At 38.3% G+C, this 15,780-nt stretch overlaps 1 protein-coding gene and 1 non-coding gene across 2 annotated transcripts in view; both read left to right on the top strand.

Moving 5' to 3' along the window:
- HOOK1 (hook microtubule tethering protein 1) overlaps nt 1-15,780 on the top strand; it is a 71,710-nt gene that overhangs the window by 23,100 nt on the left and 32,830 nt on the right. The window contains exons 7-9 of the mRNA XM_047873250.1: nt 8,150-8,217; nt 9,858-9,920; nt 11,784-11,867. Coding sequence (XP_047729206.1) covers nt 8,150-8,217; nt 9,858-9,920; nt 11,784-11,867 — 215 coding nt within the window. The remainder of the gene's footprint in view (nt 1-8,149; nt 8,218-9,857; nt 9,921-11,783; nt 11,868-15,780) is intronic.
- Nucleotides 10,623-10,749, top strand: LOC125174298 (U6atac minor spliceosomal RNA). The gene has a single exon (XR_007155410.1). It is a non-coding gene; the product is annotated as a U6atac minor spliceosomal RNA (small nuclear RNA).

Raw genomic sequence — 15,780 nt, 5'->3', positions numbered from 1 at the left:
TGATATCTTATTGTGGTTTTGATTTGCATTTCCCTGATTGTTAGTGATGTTGAGCATCTTTTCATGTACCTGTTGGTCATTTGTATTTATTCTCTGGAAAAATGTTGAGGTCCTCTCATCCTTAAATCAGATTGTTTGTATTTTTGGTGTTGAGCTGTAGAAGTTCATCATGTATTTTGTATATTAACCCCTTATTAGATAGATAATTTACAGTTATCTTCTATTCAGTGGACTGTCTTGCCTCAGGAGACATATCCATAAATATGTTGCTAAGGCTGATGTTCAGGAGATTACTGCCTATGTTTTCTGTTAGGAGTTTTACGGCTTAGGTCTCATAGGTTTCCCAGCACCATTTATTGGAGAGACTGTCTTTTTTCTATTGTATATTCTTTTTTTTTTCTTAATTTTTATTCATTTTTGAGAGCGAGAGAGAGAGAGAGAGAGAAAGGGAGGGAGAGAGAGTGGGAGGGGCAGAGAGGAAGACACAGAATCCAAAGCAGGCATCTGGCTCTGAGCTGTCAGCACAGAGCCCGATGTGGGGCTCAAACCCACAAACCACAGGATCATGATCTGATCTGAAGTCAGATGCTTAACCAACTGAGCCTCCCAGGCACCCCTCCATTGTATATTCTTGACTTCTTTGTCATTGATTAATTGACCGGGTAGGTGTGGGTATATTTCTGGGCTCTGTATCCTATTGCATTAATCTATGTGTCTCTTGTGCCAGTACCAGACTATTCCAATTACCACAGCTTTGTAGTATATCTCGAAACCTGGGATTGTGATACCTCCAGCTTTGTTGTTCTTTCTCAAGATTGCTTTGGCTATTCAAGTTTTTTTGTGGTTCCATACAGGTTTTAAGATTATTTATTCTAGTTCTTTGAAAAATGCTTTTGGCATTTCGGTGGGGATTGCAATGAACCTGTAGATGTTTGGGTAGTATGGACATTTAACAATATTAATTCTTTCAGTCGATGAGCATGGTACATCTTTCCATTTGTGTCATCTTCAATTTCTTTCAGATTTCAGAGTACTGGTCTTTCACTTTATTGGTTAAATTTATTCCTAGGTATTTTATTTTGGCATATTTGTAAATGGGATTGTTTTCTTAGTATGTTTCTGCAACTTCATTGTTAGTATGTAGAAACACACCAGATTTCTTTATATTGATTTTGTATCCTCCATCTTCACCTCATTTATTAATTGTAGTAGATTTTTGGTGGGGTCTTTAGTGTTCTCTATACACAGTAGTTTGTCATCTGTAAATAGTGATGATTTAACTTCCTCCTTACCAGTTTGGATGCCTTTTACTTCCTTCCTTTTCTGCGGTTGTCGCAGCTAGGACTTCCAGTAGTACTGTGCTGAATAAAAGTGGTGAGAGTGGACAGCCTTACCTTGATACTGATCTTAGAGGAAAAGTTTTCAGTGTTTCATCATTGAGTATGATGTTACCTGTGAGATTTTTTTATATGACCTTTATTATGTTGAGATATGTTCCCTCCAAAACTACTTTGTTGAGGGTTTTTATCATAAATGGATATTGTACTTTGTCATATGCTTTTATGCATCTTTTGATGTGATCACATGGTTTTTATCAGTCCTGTTGTTGATGTGATGTATCACATTGATGTGTGAATATTGAACCACCCTGGCCTTCCTGGAATAAATCTCACTTAATTGTGGTGAATGATCCTTAAAGTGTTATTGAGTGTGTTTTGCTAATATTTTGTTGAGGATTTGGGCATCTGTGTTTGTCAGAGTTATTGGCCTGTAGTTATCTTTTTTAGTGGAGTCTTGATCTGCTTTTGGTATCAGGGTAGTTTTGGCCTCATGGGATCAATTTGGAAGTTTTCCTTCCTCTTATATTTTTTGGAATAGTTTGAGAAGAATAGGTATTAACTCTTCTTTAAATGTTTGGTAGAATTTACTGTGAAGCCAGCTGGTCCTGGACATTTGTTTATTGGGAGGTTGTTTTTTTTTTTTTTAATTACTGATTCAGTTTCATTACTAGTAATAAGTCTGTTTAAATTTTCTTTTTATTCCTCATTCCATTTTGGAAAATCATATGTTTCTAGGAATTTACCCATTTCTTCTAGGTTGTGTAATTTGTTGGTATACAATTTTTCAAAATATTCTGTTGTAATTCTTTGTATTTCTGTGGCATCAGTTACTATTTCTTCTCTTTCATTTTTGATTTTATTTGACCTTTTTTTTTTTCTTGACTCTTGATGAGACTGGTTAAAGGTTTATCAATTTCATCTTTTCAAATAACCAGTTCTTGGTTTCATTTCATTTCTATTGTTTTTCAGTCTCTTTCCTTAATTTTGCTCTAATCGTTATTATTTCCTTTCTTCTATTAACTTTAAGCCTTGTTCTTCGTTTTCTGGTTTCATTAGGTGTAAGATTAGGTTGTTTGGGATTTTTCTTGTTTCTTGAGATAGTCTGGTTTGCTGTAAACTTCCCTCTTAAAACAGCTTTTGCTGCATCCCAAAGATTTTGGACTCTTGTGTTTTCATTTCCATTTGTCTCCATGTATTTCCTCTGATTTCTCTGTAACCCATTGGTTGTTTAGTAGCATGTTGTTTAGCCTTCTTGTATGTGTGGGGTTTTTTTCCAGTTTTTGTTTTTAACTTGATTTCTAGTTTCATACCATTGTAGTTGGAAATGATGCTTATTATTATTTCCGTCTTCTTAAATTTATTGAGCTCTGTTTTGTATCAACATGTGATCTTTCCTGAAGAATGTTTCATGCACACTTGAAAAGAATGTGTATTATGCTGTTTTGGGATGGGATGTTTTGTATATATCTGTTCAGTCCATCTGATTAAATGTGTCATTCAAAGTCACTGTTACCTGGTTGATTTTCTGTCTGAATGGTCTATCCAATGATATAAGTGAGATGCTAAGTCCTCTACTATTGTATTTCTGTCAGTTTCTCCCTTTATGACTGTTAATATTTGCTTTATGTATTTAGGTGTCTCTTTGTTGGGTACATAGATATTTACAATTGTTATATCCTCTTGTTGGAATGATCCCCTTATTGTTATGCAATGCCCTTCTTTGTCCCTTTGCCACAGTCTTTGTTTTAAAGTCTATTTTATCTGATATAAGTATTGCTATCCTGGCTTTTTTCCCCCCCTTATTCCATTTTCATGGAATATTGTTTTCCATCTCTTCACTTTCAGTCTATTTGTGTCTGTAGATCTGAAGTGAGTGTCTTGTAGGCTCATATAGATTTAGCATATAGATTAGTTTTTTCTTTTTTTTTAATGTTTATTTGTTTTTGAGACAGAAAGAGCGTGAATGGGGCAGAGAGAGAGGGAGACACAGAATCTGAAGCAGGCTCCAGGCTCCAAGCTGTCAGCACAGAACCCGATGTGGGACTTGAACCCACAAACTGTGAGATCATGACCCAAGCTGAAGTTGGATGTCCAACAAACTGAGCCACCCAGGCGCCCCTAGATGGGTCTTGTTTTCGTTTTTTTTTTTTTTTTTTTTAATTTTTTAAAATGTTTATTTATTTTTGAGAGAGACAGAGACAGAGCGTGAGAAGCGGAGGGGCAGAGAGAAAAGGAGTCACAGAATCTGAAGCAGGCTCCAGGCTCTGAGCTGTCAGCACAGAGCTCAACGTGGGGCTTGAACTCACAGACTGTGAGATCATGACCTAACTGAAGTCGGATGCTTAACCGACTGAGCCACCCAGGCGCCCTGGGTCTTGTTTTCTTATCCATTATGTCACTCTATGTCTTTTGATTAGAGCATTTAGTCCATTGACATTTAAATTTTTTTTTTCAACGTTTATTTATTTTTGGGACAGAGAGAGACAGAATATGAACGGGCGAGGGCAGAGAGAGAGGGAGACACAGAATCAGAAACAGGCTCCAGGCTCTGAGCCATCAGCCCAGAGCCCGACGCGGGGCTCGAACTCACGGACCGCGAGATCGTGACCTGGCTGAAGTCGGACGCTTACCCGACTGCGCCACCCAGGCGCCCCTAGTCCATTGACATTTAAAATAATTATTGATAAGAATATACTTATTACCCTTTTGTTAATAGTTTTCTGATTTTTTTTTATAGTTCTTTGTTCCTTTTTTCTTCTCTTGCCCTCTTGTGGTTATGCTTTCTTTGAGTTATGCTTGGATTCCTTTCTCTCTATGTTTTGTGTATCTATTATAGGTTTTTGATTTGTGGTTGCCACTGGGTTGATGTATAATATCCTGTGTGTTTGACAATTTATATTATGTTGATATTTATATTAAGTCACTTAAGTTTGAACACATTTTGAAAGCACTAAATATTTACTTCCTTCTTCACATTACATATATAATGTAATAGTTTGCATCCTTTTATTTTTTTTGTATCCTTTGGCTAATTTTTGTAGATATAAATGATTTTACTGCTTTTGTGTTTCATCTCCATACTGGCTTTATAAGTAATTAATCTACTGCCCTTAAAATACATTTGCTTTTACCTGTGAAACATTTTCCCTTCATAATATTCTTACATCTGGTTATATCTTTTGTTTCCCACTTAAAGAATTCCTTTTAAAGTTTCTTGTTAGGCTGAGTTAATGATGGATGAACTTGTTTAACTTTTGTTTGTCTCAGAGACCGTTTATCTTTCCTTCACTTCTCAGTGATAACTTTGTTGTGTAGCGTATTCTTGTTTGTAAGGTTTTTTCCATTCAGCTCTTTGAATATATCATGCTACTTCCTTCTGGTCTACAAAGTTTCTGCTGAAAATTCAACTGATAGCCTTATGGAATTGTCCTTATATATAACATTTTTATTTTCTCTTGCTGCTTTTAAAATTCTCTATCGTTATTTCATCTTAATTATATTTATCTTGGTGTAATCCTCCTTGTATTCATCCTGTTGGACGCTCTGTGTGCTGTCTGGACCTGGATATTTGTTTCCCCAAATTAGGCAAGTTTCCAGCTGCTATTTCTTCAAATAATTTTCTGCCTTCCTTCTATCTTCTCTTTGTGGGACCCCCTAATAATATGAATGTTATGTGTGGTAATGTTGTAGAGTTCCCTTAACCTGTTCTTCTTTTTTTTTTTCTTACTTTTTTCTTTTTGCTGTTCAGCTTGGGTGCTTTCTATCACTCTGTCTTCCAGATCGCTGATTTGTTCTTTTGCATCATCAGATATGCTGTTGATTCCCTCTAGTGCATTTTTCATTTCAGTTATTGAATTTTTCAGCCCTGACTAGTTCTTTTTTTTATATTTTCCATCTCATGAAGTTTTCACAGAGTTCATGCACTCTTTTCTCAAGTCCAGGGAGTGTCTTTGATTGTTAGTTTGAATTCTTTATCAGGCATGTTGCTTACCTCTGTTTCATTTAGCTCTTTAACCATGATTTTGTCTTGTTCTTTCATTTGGGGTATATACTTCTGTCTCCTGATTTTGTCTAACTCTCTGTGTTTATTTCTGGGTATATTAGGTAGGTCAGCTACTTCTTCTGGTCTTGAAGATAGTGGCCTGGTATGGAAAAGTGTCTTACAGCACAGTCCCTCCTGGTCATCAGAACTAGGTGCTCCAGGAGTATCCCCTACATGGGCTTCCTGTGCCCTACACTTGTGGCTGGGCCATCATAACCTTCAGCCCAGCTAGCTGCAGTCACCTGCTTTACCTGCTGTGGATGCACTGGGCAGGATTTACTCCCAGTGCTATTGAGAGGCCAGGCTGAGGCTGCCATGGGCCAGTTGGTGGGTGGGGCTAGTGGTCACCCTAGCCACCTGCAGTTAGCCTCTATACCACAGCTGTAAGTCTCACTGAAGAGCAGGGCTTACTCCCTGTGCAGCCAACTAAGAGGCCTAGCTGCAGGAATTGCAGCTGTGCTCATGTTTGGGATTATTTACTCACCTCCTCAGCGTTGGAGAACTATGGAGTGGGACAGGCCTGGCCAGTGCTACCTGTCAGGTGTGGCCGAGCTGGAGCTAATTTGCAGGGTTGCCTGCCAAAGCAGGCAGGTTGGGTGGGGCATGTCTGCAGGGTAGCACTGGGGCAGAGCTTGTGGCATTAGCGAGCTAGAAGGAGAGTGTTAGAACTGGCTCCCAGAAGCATCTCCTTAGTGGGGGAGGGAAGAAAAGCGGCACTAGCCAGCATTTTTCCCTGGGAGGAATCTGCAGATCCTGCCCTTCATGCACATACTCTGACATTAGTCACTGAATTTCCTTCATGTATACCCCAGGTGCTTTTCAAACTGCTGCTTCTGTGCTGTGTCTAGGGCTGAGTTATTTAGTGTGCTGGCTCTTTAGGGGGGTGGGCGAGGATGGGGCTCTGTTTCCTATTGCCTTCAGTAGGAAACTCTCTTGGCGTTGCTGATTTTTAAAGCTCCCAGTGTTAAGTCAGATATTATAGGGACTCATCAGACACAGGGTTGCCCAGTGTGGGGTCTGATCTCGCTTCTCCATCCTTGTATTGCCTATCCTGTTTGTGGTTGGTCCCACTGGGGATTTGGTTCCCAACCATGTCTTTGCCGCCCCCCTACCCTTTATATGTGGCCTTCTCTCTGAGACTAGCTAAGGAAGGTCTGTTTCACTAGCCTTTAGGTCATTTTCAGAGTTAGTTTTGCATAGATGTAGCTGTTGCCTTGGTGTGTCCCTGGGACAAGTTTAGCATCCTCTTACTCTGCCATCTTTTCCACATTTGTCAGTTTTAATACTCTTTTTCAAAAAAGTAACTTTGGGCTTTCACTGTATTTTGTCTGCACTATTTAATATCTGTTCTTTTGTCTCATTTCATCTCTTTTCTTGTGAATTAATCAGTTCTTCCTATTCTAAGTTATAATTGACATTTTCAGGTGTAATTTTCCCATGTTATGATTTTTGTTACCTTCCATGAATTTTAATATTATTTTCATAATTTAGTTCCAAGCATTAATAGAATTTTTGTCCCCAGAATTTCGAAAGGAAATTCAATTTCAGCATACGTAAATAAAAGCTTAGCAAGTGGTAAATATAAAGAAATAGTTTCACTGTCTTGTTAAACACATCAGTGTTACCTAATTGGATTTAATTTTGGAGATATGTGGGCTCTCAGATTTTAGGAGTGAGCAAATAAATGAAATAAAAAAACCTTGCAGTAATTTAATTGAAACCTAAAATACACCCAGCATGTAAAACAGCTTCCACACCTTTATACTTTGCAATGAGAATTGATTTCGAAATGATTCCAAGGTATTGCAATAGTCTCAGTCTTGAAAGAATGAACTTGTTTGGTTAATAGTACCATATTTATCTTGGTGGGAAAAGAGATATTTTTTTTGAAGGTTTCAGCAGACTTGAAACTCTCCGTTACCCAGAAAATCCAGTTAAAGGAAATCCTTGCATTGCCTGTGCTTTCTCTACTTAACTCTTCCCCTTCCCCTCCCACTCCCCACCTAGTGGTCAGGTGCATATCGGAATCTGTCAGAATCTTTGTCCAGTTCTTGACTTCACAAATAAAAGAAAGATTTAGAGAACTTTCAGGAGTGTTCCAGGACAATCATTTAAGCAATAAAAATGTTTGAAAATAATGTTTTTTTGGAAATTTGGAATTATATGGAAATTGTTTTAGCTGGAGAACATGCCATCAAAGTTGATTATGTAAATATATGAAACACCTTTTCTTATGGTTCTTCATTTCATATTGGGACAGACTTAACTTATTGCATGTGTGTTTGTGGTAAGGCATAAGGATCTCCTTCAGATAAGACTTGATGAATATTGAGTATGTGTTTATAGGAGGCTGTAGAAGTCCCTTCTTTGAAAGCCTTCCTGAAATGAACTACATAGGTGGTAAGATTTAATTCTCTGGGCTGAAGATTTAACATTCATTTAATATGTATGAATTCATCCCATAATACTGAACATCTAAGAAGAGGGAAGAAATTGTCATAATTGTTTTAAGATTAATCATAATTTCTTCTTTTTCTTCTTATAAGAAAAGTAGAGGTTTTCTTCTTTAGGAAAAATAAAACATTTAAAATTTGGGCATTTTAATTCTGCTTATATAATTTTGGTGGACTTATTTCTTGTGGAAAAATACACTTGCATAAAGAAGTATGTGTGGTAAATGACCTTTTATACTATCAATTGAATGGCTAAAGTAACATGGGAAAGAGTAGATTCTTTTTATCATATCTGTCTTTTTTTTAAATCACAGAACATATTCAAAATATAATGACATTGGAAGAGTCTGTTCAACATGTGGTCATGACTGCTATTCAAGAGGTAAGTTTTTATTATTTCACCTATGTATGAAAATCCTAAACCTAATGACACAAAAATTATCACATAAATCTTATGGATGTATATTTTTCTACTTGTATAAACTTGCCCTTTGCAGCAGGTTTATTTACCTTAAATTAGTGTGCCTTCCTTTCTTTTCTTTCTCCAAAATATCTTAAAAAGACTTCAAGCCCAATTTTAGTACTTCTGTATTTTAAAAGATAGGTTAATATTGTCAGGTTCCCTTTTTTTTTTTTTAACATTTATTTATTTTTGAGAAAGAGAGAGATGGAGCACAGCAGGGGAGGGGCAGAGAGAGAGACCAGACACACAGAATCCAAAGCAGCTCCAGGCCCCAAGCTGTCAGCACAGGGCCTGATGTGGGGCTGCGACTCACAGACCATGAGTTCATGACCTGAGCCGAAGTCAGACACTTAATGACTGAGCCACCCAGGTGCCCCTGTCAGATTCCCTTAAATAACTTCACCTAAGCAGGATAAACAACCTCTGACCAGATAGGAATCTTTATTTTTTCTTTTTTTTCTGCCAATTAGAGTAGTCTTTCTTGAAATTTTAAAGCATGTGTGTAAACATATCTTACATTCATTTTCAGAATGGAGAAACTGTGAGCAAATATGGTGATAGGTTTGGGAGTCAGGTAGCCTGGGTTCAAGCGAATCTAGATGTGTAGGTTGAACCAGAATGGTTCAGAATTCACGTGGTACATGTTGATTCTTAACATCAGACTGAAGTGCAGGGTAGAGGATGTCCAACGGGAGGTAGAATGAGGAATTAGTGAGTATAAGCAGTTTGACAGGGGCATGATTTGGAAGGAGGCATCTCACAGGAGGTTAGCAGTGTGTGCTCTGAGTTTGCATTGTTGACTTGAATTTAAAGCATCATAGTACAGGGGCTCCTGGGAGGCTCAGTCAGTTAAGCATCTAACTTCGGTTAATGTCTTGATCTCACGGTTTGTGGGTTCAAGCCCTGCATTGGGCTCTGTATTGACAGCTCAGAGCCTGGAGCCTGCTTTGGATTCTGTGTGTCCCCCTCTCTCTGCATCTCCCCTACTATCTCTCTCTCTCTCTCTCTCTCTCTCTCTCTCTCTCACAAATTGAATAAATATTAAAATAAAAACGAAAAGAAAAAACATCACAGTACATATATCTGTGTTTCATATGCAAAAAGGTTACCTTTATAAGATTTTTTTTTCCATATAATTGTAACTCCTACTTTTAAAATGACTTCTCAAATTAGGAATTTTGCTATATCACTCATTTAAAGGCTGTATTTTAAAAGTGTTAATTTTATGGGAGAATCTTTTTTTATTATTATTTTATGTGTTCCGTGTTATTCAGTAGTTTATCTCTTAGAACTTAGATTACAATTTTTCAGCATACAAGTATTTTAAATTTATCTGTGCATTTCAAGTACACTTTACTCCTGATGTCCCCACTGATGTAATAGTTGAAATGTTGTGTTATTTAGCTTAAGTCTCTAATAAGTTTTTATTTAAATAATATTCTAAGGATCATCAAGGGAAACTAAATATAAAGCATTTTACTGCCCTTTTAAGTAAACTTATTTTTACTTCCTAACTTAGTCTCTTTATTGTACTTAACATTGCTACTTTAATTTCCTAGTTGATGAGTAAAGAAATAGTGAGCTGTCCCACAAATGATGCTGTCGGAGAATTAGAGCAACAGGTAAGTATCTTAGTATGTGGGGAGAGTATTGAAAACAGTCATGCAGTTCCTTAGCCAATTACTATCATAAGGCTTACATAGGCGAACATATGCAAGAATATTCTCCTCCATGAAATGTAGCTTGTTTATCCTATAATATCTCAATTGAATATTATTATGAATTCCTTCATGAATGCAAGTAGTGTTGGTTTCCAAAAGTTTTTATGATCATGTTCAGAGATGAGTGACATTGAACTTTCCTTCCAAAACTTCTGATATATATGTGGCTCATGCTGGATGATTGCACAGTTAAGTAGCAGACAGTTGAAAAAATTCTGCTAAGTTGTCATTTATCTAATATGATAATTTTTGTCATGTTGCTGTCCTCTCTCCTGATTGTGAAGAAACAGCTCCATGACCCTGCGCTCAAGACCCCTTCCCCCAGTTCTAGGTTCTCTTGCATGCTGGTTCACACGGGGGAGGGCACTCTCCTGGGCTGTCGGGAGGGGCACAGGGACAGGCCGTTGCATCTAGTGCTTTTCCTGCTCTACTTTGGAACACCTGTTTTTCATAAGTGTCACCAGGCATCTCACCAAGTATTCCAAACTAAAATTTTCCTAAGAAATTTCTATTTGAATTTAAACACTGTGTTTTTTCTAAATTTTGTGTAATGAAATTAAACAACATCCTCTAATATTCTGCTGTTTGAACATTTCATAAGGAGTGATGCGTGAAAGGGGAAAAGGTTAGCGCTCCCTGTCACAAGGCTGGAAGAGGCCCTCCGGCCTGCCAGCACACAGCTCAGTTAAGGCCTTGTCACCCCCTTCAGGGCATCTAACCATCGTTTTGTTGTTGAATCACTGTATGATGTATGTCACTAATATAACATTCTATGTTAGTGATACTTCAGGTTTTTTTTTAAAAATGCACATTAAACCAGAAAACAATTTTTTTTTCATGAAGATTTACCTAAAATTTTATTTCTGTGGGACCTTTGCTTTAAATATTAATGAGATGGTGTAAATATTCACACAGAAACAACAAACTGAGACTTATTTGTTAATAGATAAAATTTTCTAATGTTTTTGTTTAAATTCCAGTTCGTTGACATACAGTGTAACATTCGTTTCGGGTGTACAATTTAGTGATTCAATTCCATGCCACACTCGGTGCTCACCACAAGTGCTCTCCTTAATCCCCACCACCTGTTTTCCCCATCCCCCCACCCACCTCCCCACTGATAACCATCAGTGTGTTCTCTGTAGTTAGCTTATAAAACTCAGCACCCAAAAAACAAATAATCCAGTTTAAAAATGGGTAGAAGACATGAATAGGTATTTTTCCAAAGAGGACGTGTAGATGGCCAACAGACACATGAAAGGGTGCTCAACATCCCTGATCATCGGGGAAACTCAGACTAAAACAATAATGAGTGCCCGTCTTTACTGCAGCATCCATGCAGCTGAGCTCTGTTAGAGAAAAGCACAGCCATTTATTTGAATTGAGGTCACTACAGATGCATGATTTCCATCTGCAGTTAGGTCTTCCTCATTGTTTTATACTAATCAGCACCTTCTCCCATGACCAAACACCTTTTTCACACAACTGTCCATTTGCGTCTGGTCACCCTCTTAAAATTTTCCCCCTCACTCCGACTAGTAGTCACTTATTTATTGACTGTCCACTACATCCCAGAGACCCTGTGCCGACTGCTTTTCCTATGCTGTCTAATTTGCATAGTAACCCTAGAAAGGTTCAAATGGAGACTTAAAGAGAGTAGACTTGTTGATAAATTTGAATGTCCGTGTCTATGTGTACATACACATATTTTTCAACTTGTGTCAGAACACATCTTTCTAAGAATCAGAACGTTTTCTGTTTCAGCTTAAAAGGGCCTTGGAAGAACTTCAAGAAGCACTAGCGGAAAAGGAAGAACTGAGGCAAAGGTGCCAAGAACTGGATATGCAGGTGCAGAAGAGAAACCCATCCGAGGGAAACTTCCTCTTTAAGTTTACGGAGGTTTTATTGTAAATAATTCATTGGCACAGTGGCTTGGAGGAGGGGTTCCATTCCAGGGAGGGAAATTTTAAAGTGTTTGTTATAGGCTTGAACATTCAAGCATGAACTTCCTAGTTACTTTTCTCTTTGAGTTGAAAATTGGTGATTATTTCTTTGAGAAAATCATTTTAATTGTGGAATTTCAAGTATTTAGATGAGCCCTTAGTTTCTTTTGTAAAAAGGAGAAATTCAAGTATCTACTGCATAGAGCGAATATTTAAATGAGGTCATTTATGGAAGTATTTAGAAGTGCTTTTCTCCCCTTCCCAGTTAAATGCAGGTACCAAGTTTGTTTTGCTAACATGTACATGTATCTGAATCCATGTGTATATAATTCTTATATTCACATGTATGTACATGTTAGCAAAATAAACTCGGCATGAGAGACAATAGTTAACGTTTAATAGGGTAGATGGTCACACTAGCCCACCTATATTCAGATGATTGTATCCTCTCAAACAAATTACTTAATTTCTTTATAGTTCAGTTTTCTCTCTTGAGAAGTGTTGTGATAATAGTGTGTATCTCCCAGAGTGTTTTTATGAGGATTAAATGAGTTACTATGCATTAAGCACTTAGAGTAGTACCTGACGCACATAAGCACTATGTGTATTTGCGCGTATTGTTGTTATTGTTATATGAAAAGTGCAAACGCACAAGTTATGCAGTAAGTCTTAAAAAAATTATGCAAAAGGGTAAGTGTACTGGCATAATGTGCTAAATGGAAATTGCACGTTTTTGTTCAAATAATGAGTTACATAAATAATTTACTCTCTGAAAAGTAAGAAGACAAGGAACAAGGGTTGTGAGAGCATCATCCTGGCTTGATGAGATAAAGATCTAGACTGACAGGGCTGGGTAATATTTCTAATCCGTAAAGGCTTGCACATAAGGAAAAGAGAAGTGACTAGGTCACAGTGACTCAGCTACTTAGGACAGTGACAGCACTGCAGTTCTGGTCTTTTAACGTCATTCTTTAAAAAATCAGTCCCTCTGTGTTTGAAAAGAGTTAATGTTTATATTTGAACAAAGCCAGTACCTCAAAATTAGGGGGCTTTCTCTATGTTCTTCTTTCATGTTTCTTGGCCACAGTTATGTCACACGTTACAACAATTGCATACACACATACAAAGCATCTGAGATGAGTTATTGCCAAATAGGATCTTATTCACCTGCCAGAATACCTGATATAAAGAACAGAGGATTGAATCATTCAGGCCTTAGCAGTCTTTTGTAGGATCTCTGTACATTTTCTAGAAATTCTTATTTGATAAAGAACACAAAATTCTGTGTTAGAATATGTGTTTGTTATACACAGTGAAGAGCATGTGATCACCTGATTTTAGCAGTAAAGTACAGACAACTCAAGTTTTAGCATTTTGATTCTAGTATTAAAATAGAATCAACCCTCAGATTATCTGCACACAGGAAATGAATGATTATATAATAGAACAAAAAGTAATTAATTAACAACATAGAATCCACATAGGTTCACATGACATATATCCCAATTTTATAAGGGACATTTTTTTTCATTTTTTAAATGTTTATTCATCTTTGACAGAGACAGAGACAGAACACGAGCAGGGGAGGGGTAGAGAGAGAGGGGGGTGTAGACTCCGAAGCAGGCTTCAGGCTCTGAGCTGTCAGCACAGAGCCCTACGTGGGGCTCGAACCCACGGACTGTGAGATCATGACCTGAGCTGAAGTTGGACGCTAAACCGACTGAGCCACCCAGGCGCCCCATAAGGGAATTTGTTTTTGAGAAATCTTTACTTTTAATCATATGTTACTTGAGAGTTGTTTTTGAATTGGGGCAGAGGGGATTGTTTTAATACCTGACCAAATGTAGCAAAAAAAGAAAAATAAGCTGCACAGAAATGCACCAAGGACAGGTAAACAAGAAAGAGGACATAACTTGTGAAGTCAAAAAACCGAGAGTCAAGGAAAGAAGCAGGCATGTGATGTTGACAGAAGTGCTGCATAGCGAGCATCTGTTCTCCTTTCCTCATCCCTGAGCCACGCAGGGGGATCCACGGGAATCTCGATACTTCTCCCTGCGGTCTACACAGTCAGGAGAGTCACCCTTTGATCCTTTTGTTTTCTTTCACTGGACTGGGGAGGAGCAGCTAAGACACTACGGGCCTGACTCCTGATAGGCAGTCTGTAGAGCTACACACTGCACTGGGGAGAGGGCTGATGTCCAAAGGATTTCCTCCCTGGGAGTGGGAGACACTGCTCAGCACTCTGGTGGAAGGTATTTAAACCTCAGAAGTGAGAGTGTAGCCCAGGTGTCATAAAGACTGCGCCTTGCCTCAGCTTGCCCCCTCCTTCCCTGACCATTCCCAAGGCTATGGAATGGTGTGGAGGGAGAACAGCCTCCACCATAATGAGAGAGGAAGGCACACTGGATCTTCAGTAGAGTGGAGACGTGTTGAGGAGTCTTCAGCCCACACTGGAACATCTGGTGTATCCTGACTGCCAACAAAGCACAAGTTAGATGGAAAGAATAGAAGCGTGACATCCATGCAAACAGTGCAGACTAAAGTGCACGTAAAAGACTTCAGCCGAGCTTAGAAAAATAATGTTTGCTTCATGTTGTGGAACAGCTTCCTCAGAACACATCAGTAAAATAGATGGGGCGTGAAGACAACAAAGTGAGGTTTAAAAGAAAATTGCAGATGCACAGAAACTAATCACCGAATAATGGGAAACACTAGGCTTTATCCTAGGTAAGCCATTGAACTTCATGAATAGGAGAAGAACGAGTCCTTGGTTGTTCAGGTAGAAGAGGCAAATCACCCACAAAGACCAGACCATCAGGCTTCCCTACAACTTCAGTACCAGAATTTGGAAGAGCAGGATCTACCAACTGCTTAGGGAGGCGGCATCATGGCCAAATGAAGAGCTCAGGTGCGGACTCACGAGCTGTTCTTGAAAAAACTGCTTGTTGATGGAGTCTAGCTAGCAAACATGTTTTAATCGAAATAAAGAATGCAAGAGTGGAGATTCTGTGGGGAAGGATCTGGTGAAGCCTGAATCCTTTCAAATACAGAACTGTGTTGGTTCTGTGCAAATTATGGTCATAAATTCTGATTCAGTAAATCAGGAGGCAGGTCTGATTATGTGTACTTAAAAAAAAAAAGAAAGAAGAACTCCACGTGATATTTGGATGTGAAGTTTTGAGGAACTCAGTTCCAATCAGGATATTATGGGACCTTCAGGCAAGTTGTGACGTTTGCCAGTAGCTCTTATTCTGCCCTTCCAGCCACCATTTCGTGACCCCCGGCAGCAGTCGGATGCAGTCCTTCACTTGCTGCGGTAATAATGCCGTAGCAGTGGTCAGCCATTCTTGCCTGGGGTACATTAGAGAAGACATGCTCCTGTCCACCATTGTACAAGATAGGTTTATATCTGAGGCAGTGATTTTCAAACTTTAATGTGATGACGTTTTTGTTTATTTATTTTTTTAAGTGGGCTTCGTGCCCAGTGCAGAACCCAATGTGGGGCTTGAACTCATGACCCTGAGATCAAGACCTCAGCTGAGATCACGAGTTGGATGTTTAACCAACTGAGCCATCCAGGCAACCCATATATTTGTTTAAATAAGCAAATAGGACACAAGTGTTACGTTAAGTCTGGGTAATGTAAGAAAATGGCGTGTTGTTTTTTTTTTTAGCTTTTTGAATTTTTCTGTCTCATTTTTAAATAATTCGACACAGCAACAAAGGAGAGAGAAACAAAGAAATAGAGAAGAAAAATAAAAACAGAGAAGGATAAAGGCAGGTACATAATGAACCTATGGAACTTGTTAAAGGAGATG

The sequence above is a fragment of the Prionailurus viverrinus genome, chromosome C1 (assembly GCF_022837055.1).
Source record: "Prionailurus viverrinus isolate Anna chromosome C1, UM_Priviv_1.0, whole genome shotgun sequence".
NCBI lineage: Eukaryota > Metazoa > Chordata > Mammalia > Carnivora > Felidae > Prionailurus > Prionailurus viverrinus.
This window is presented reverse-complemented; position numbering and strand designations above follow the sequence as displayed.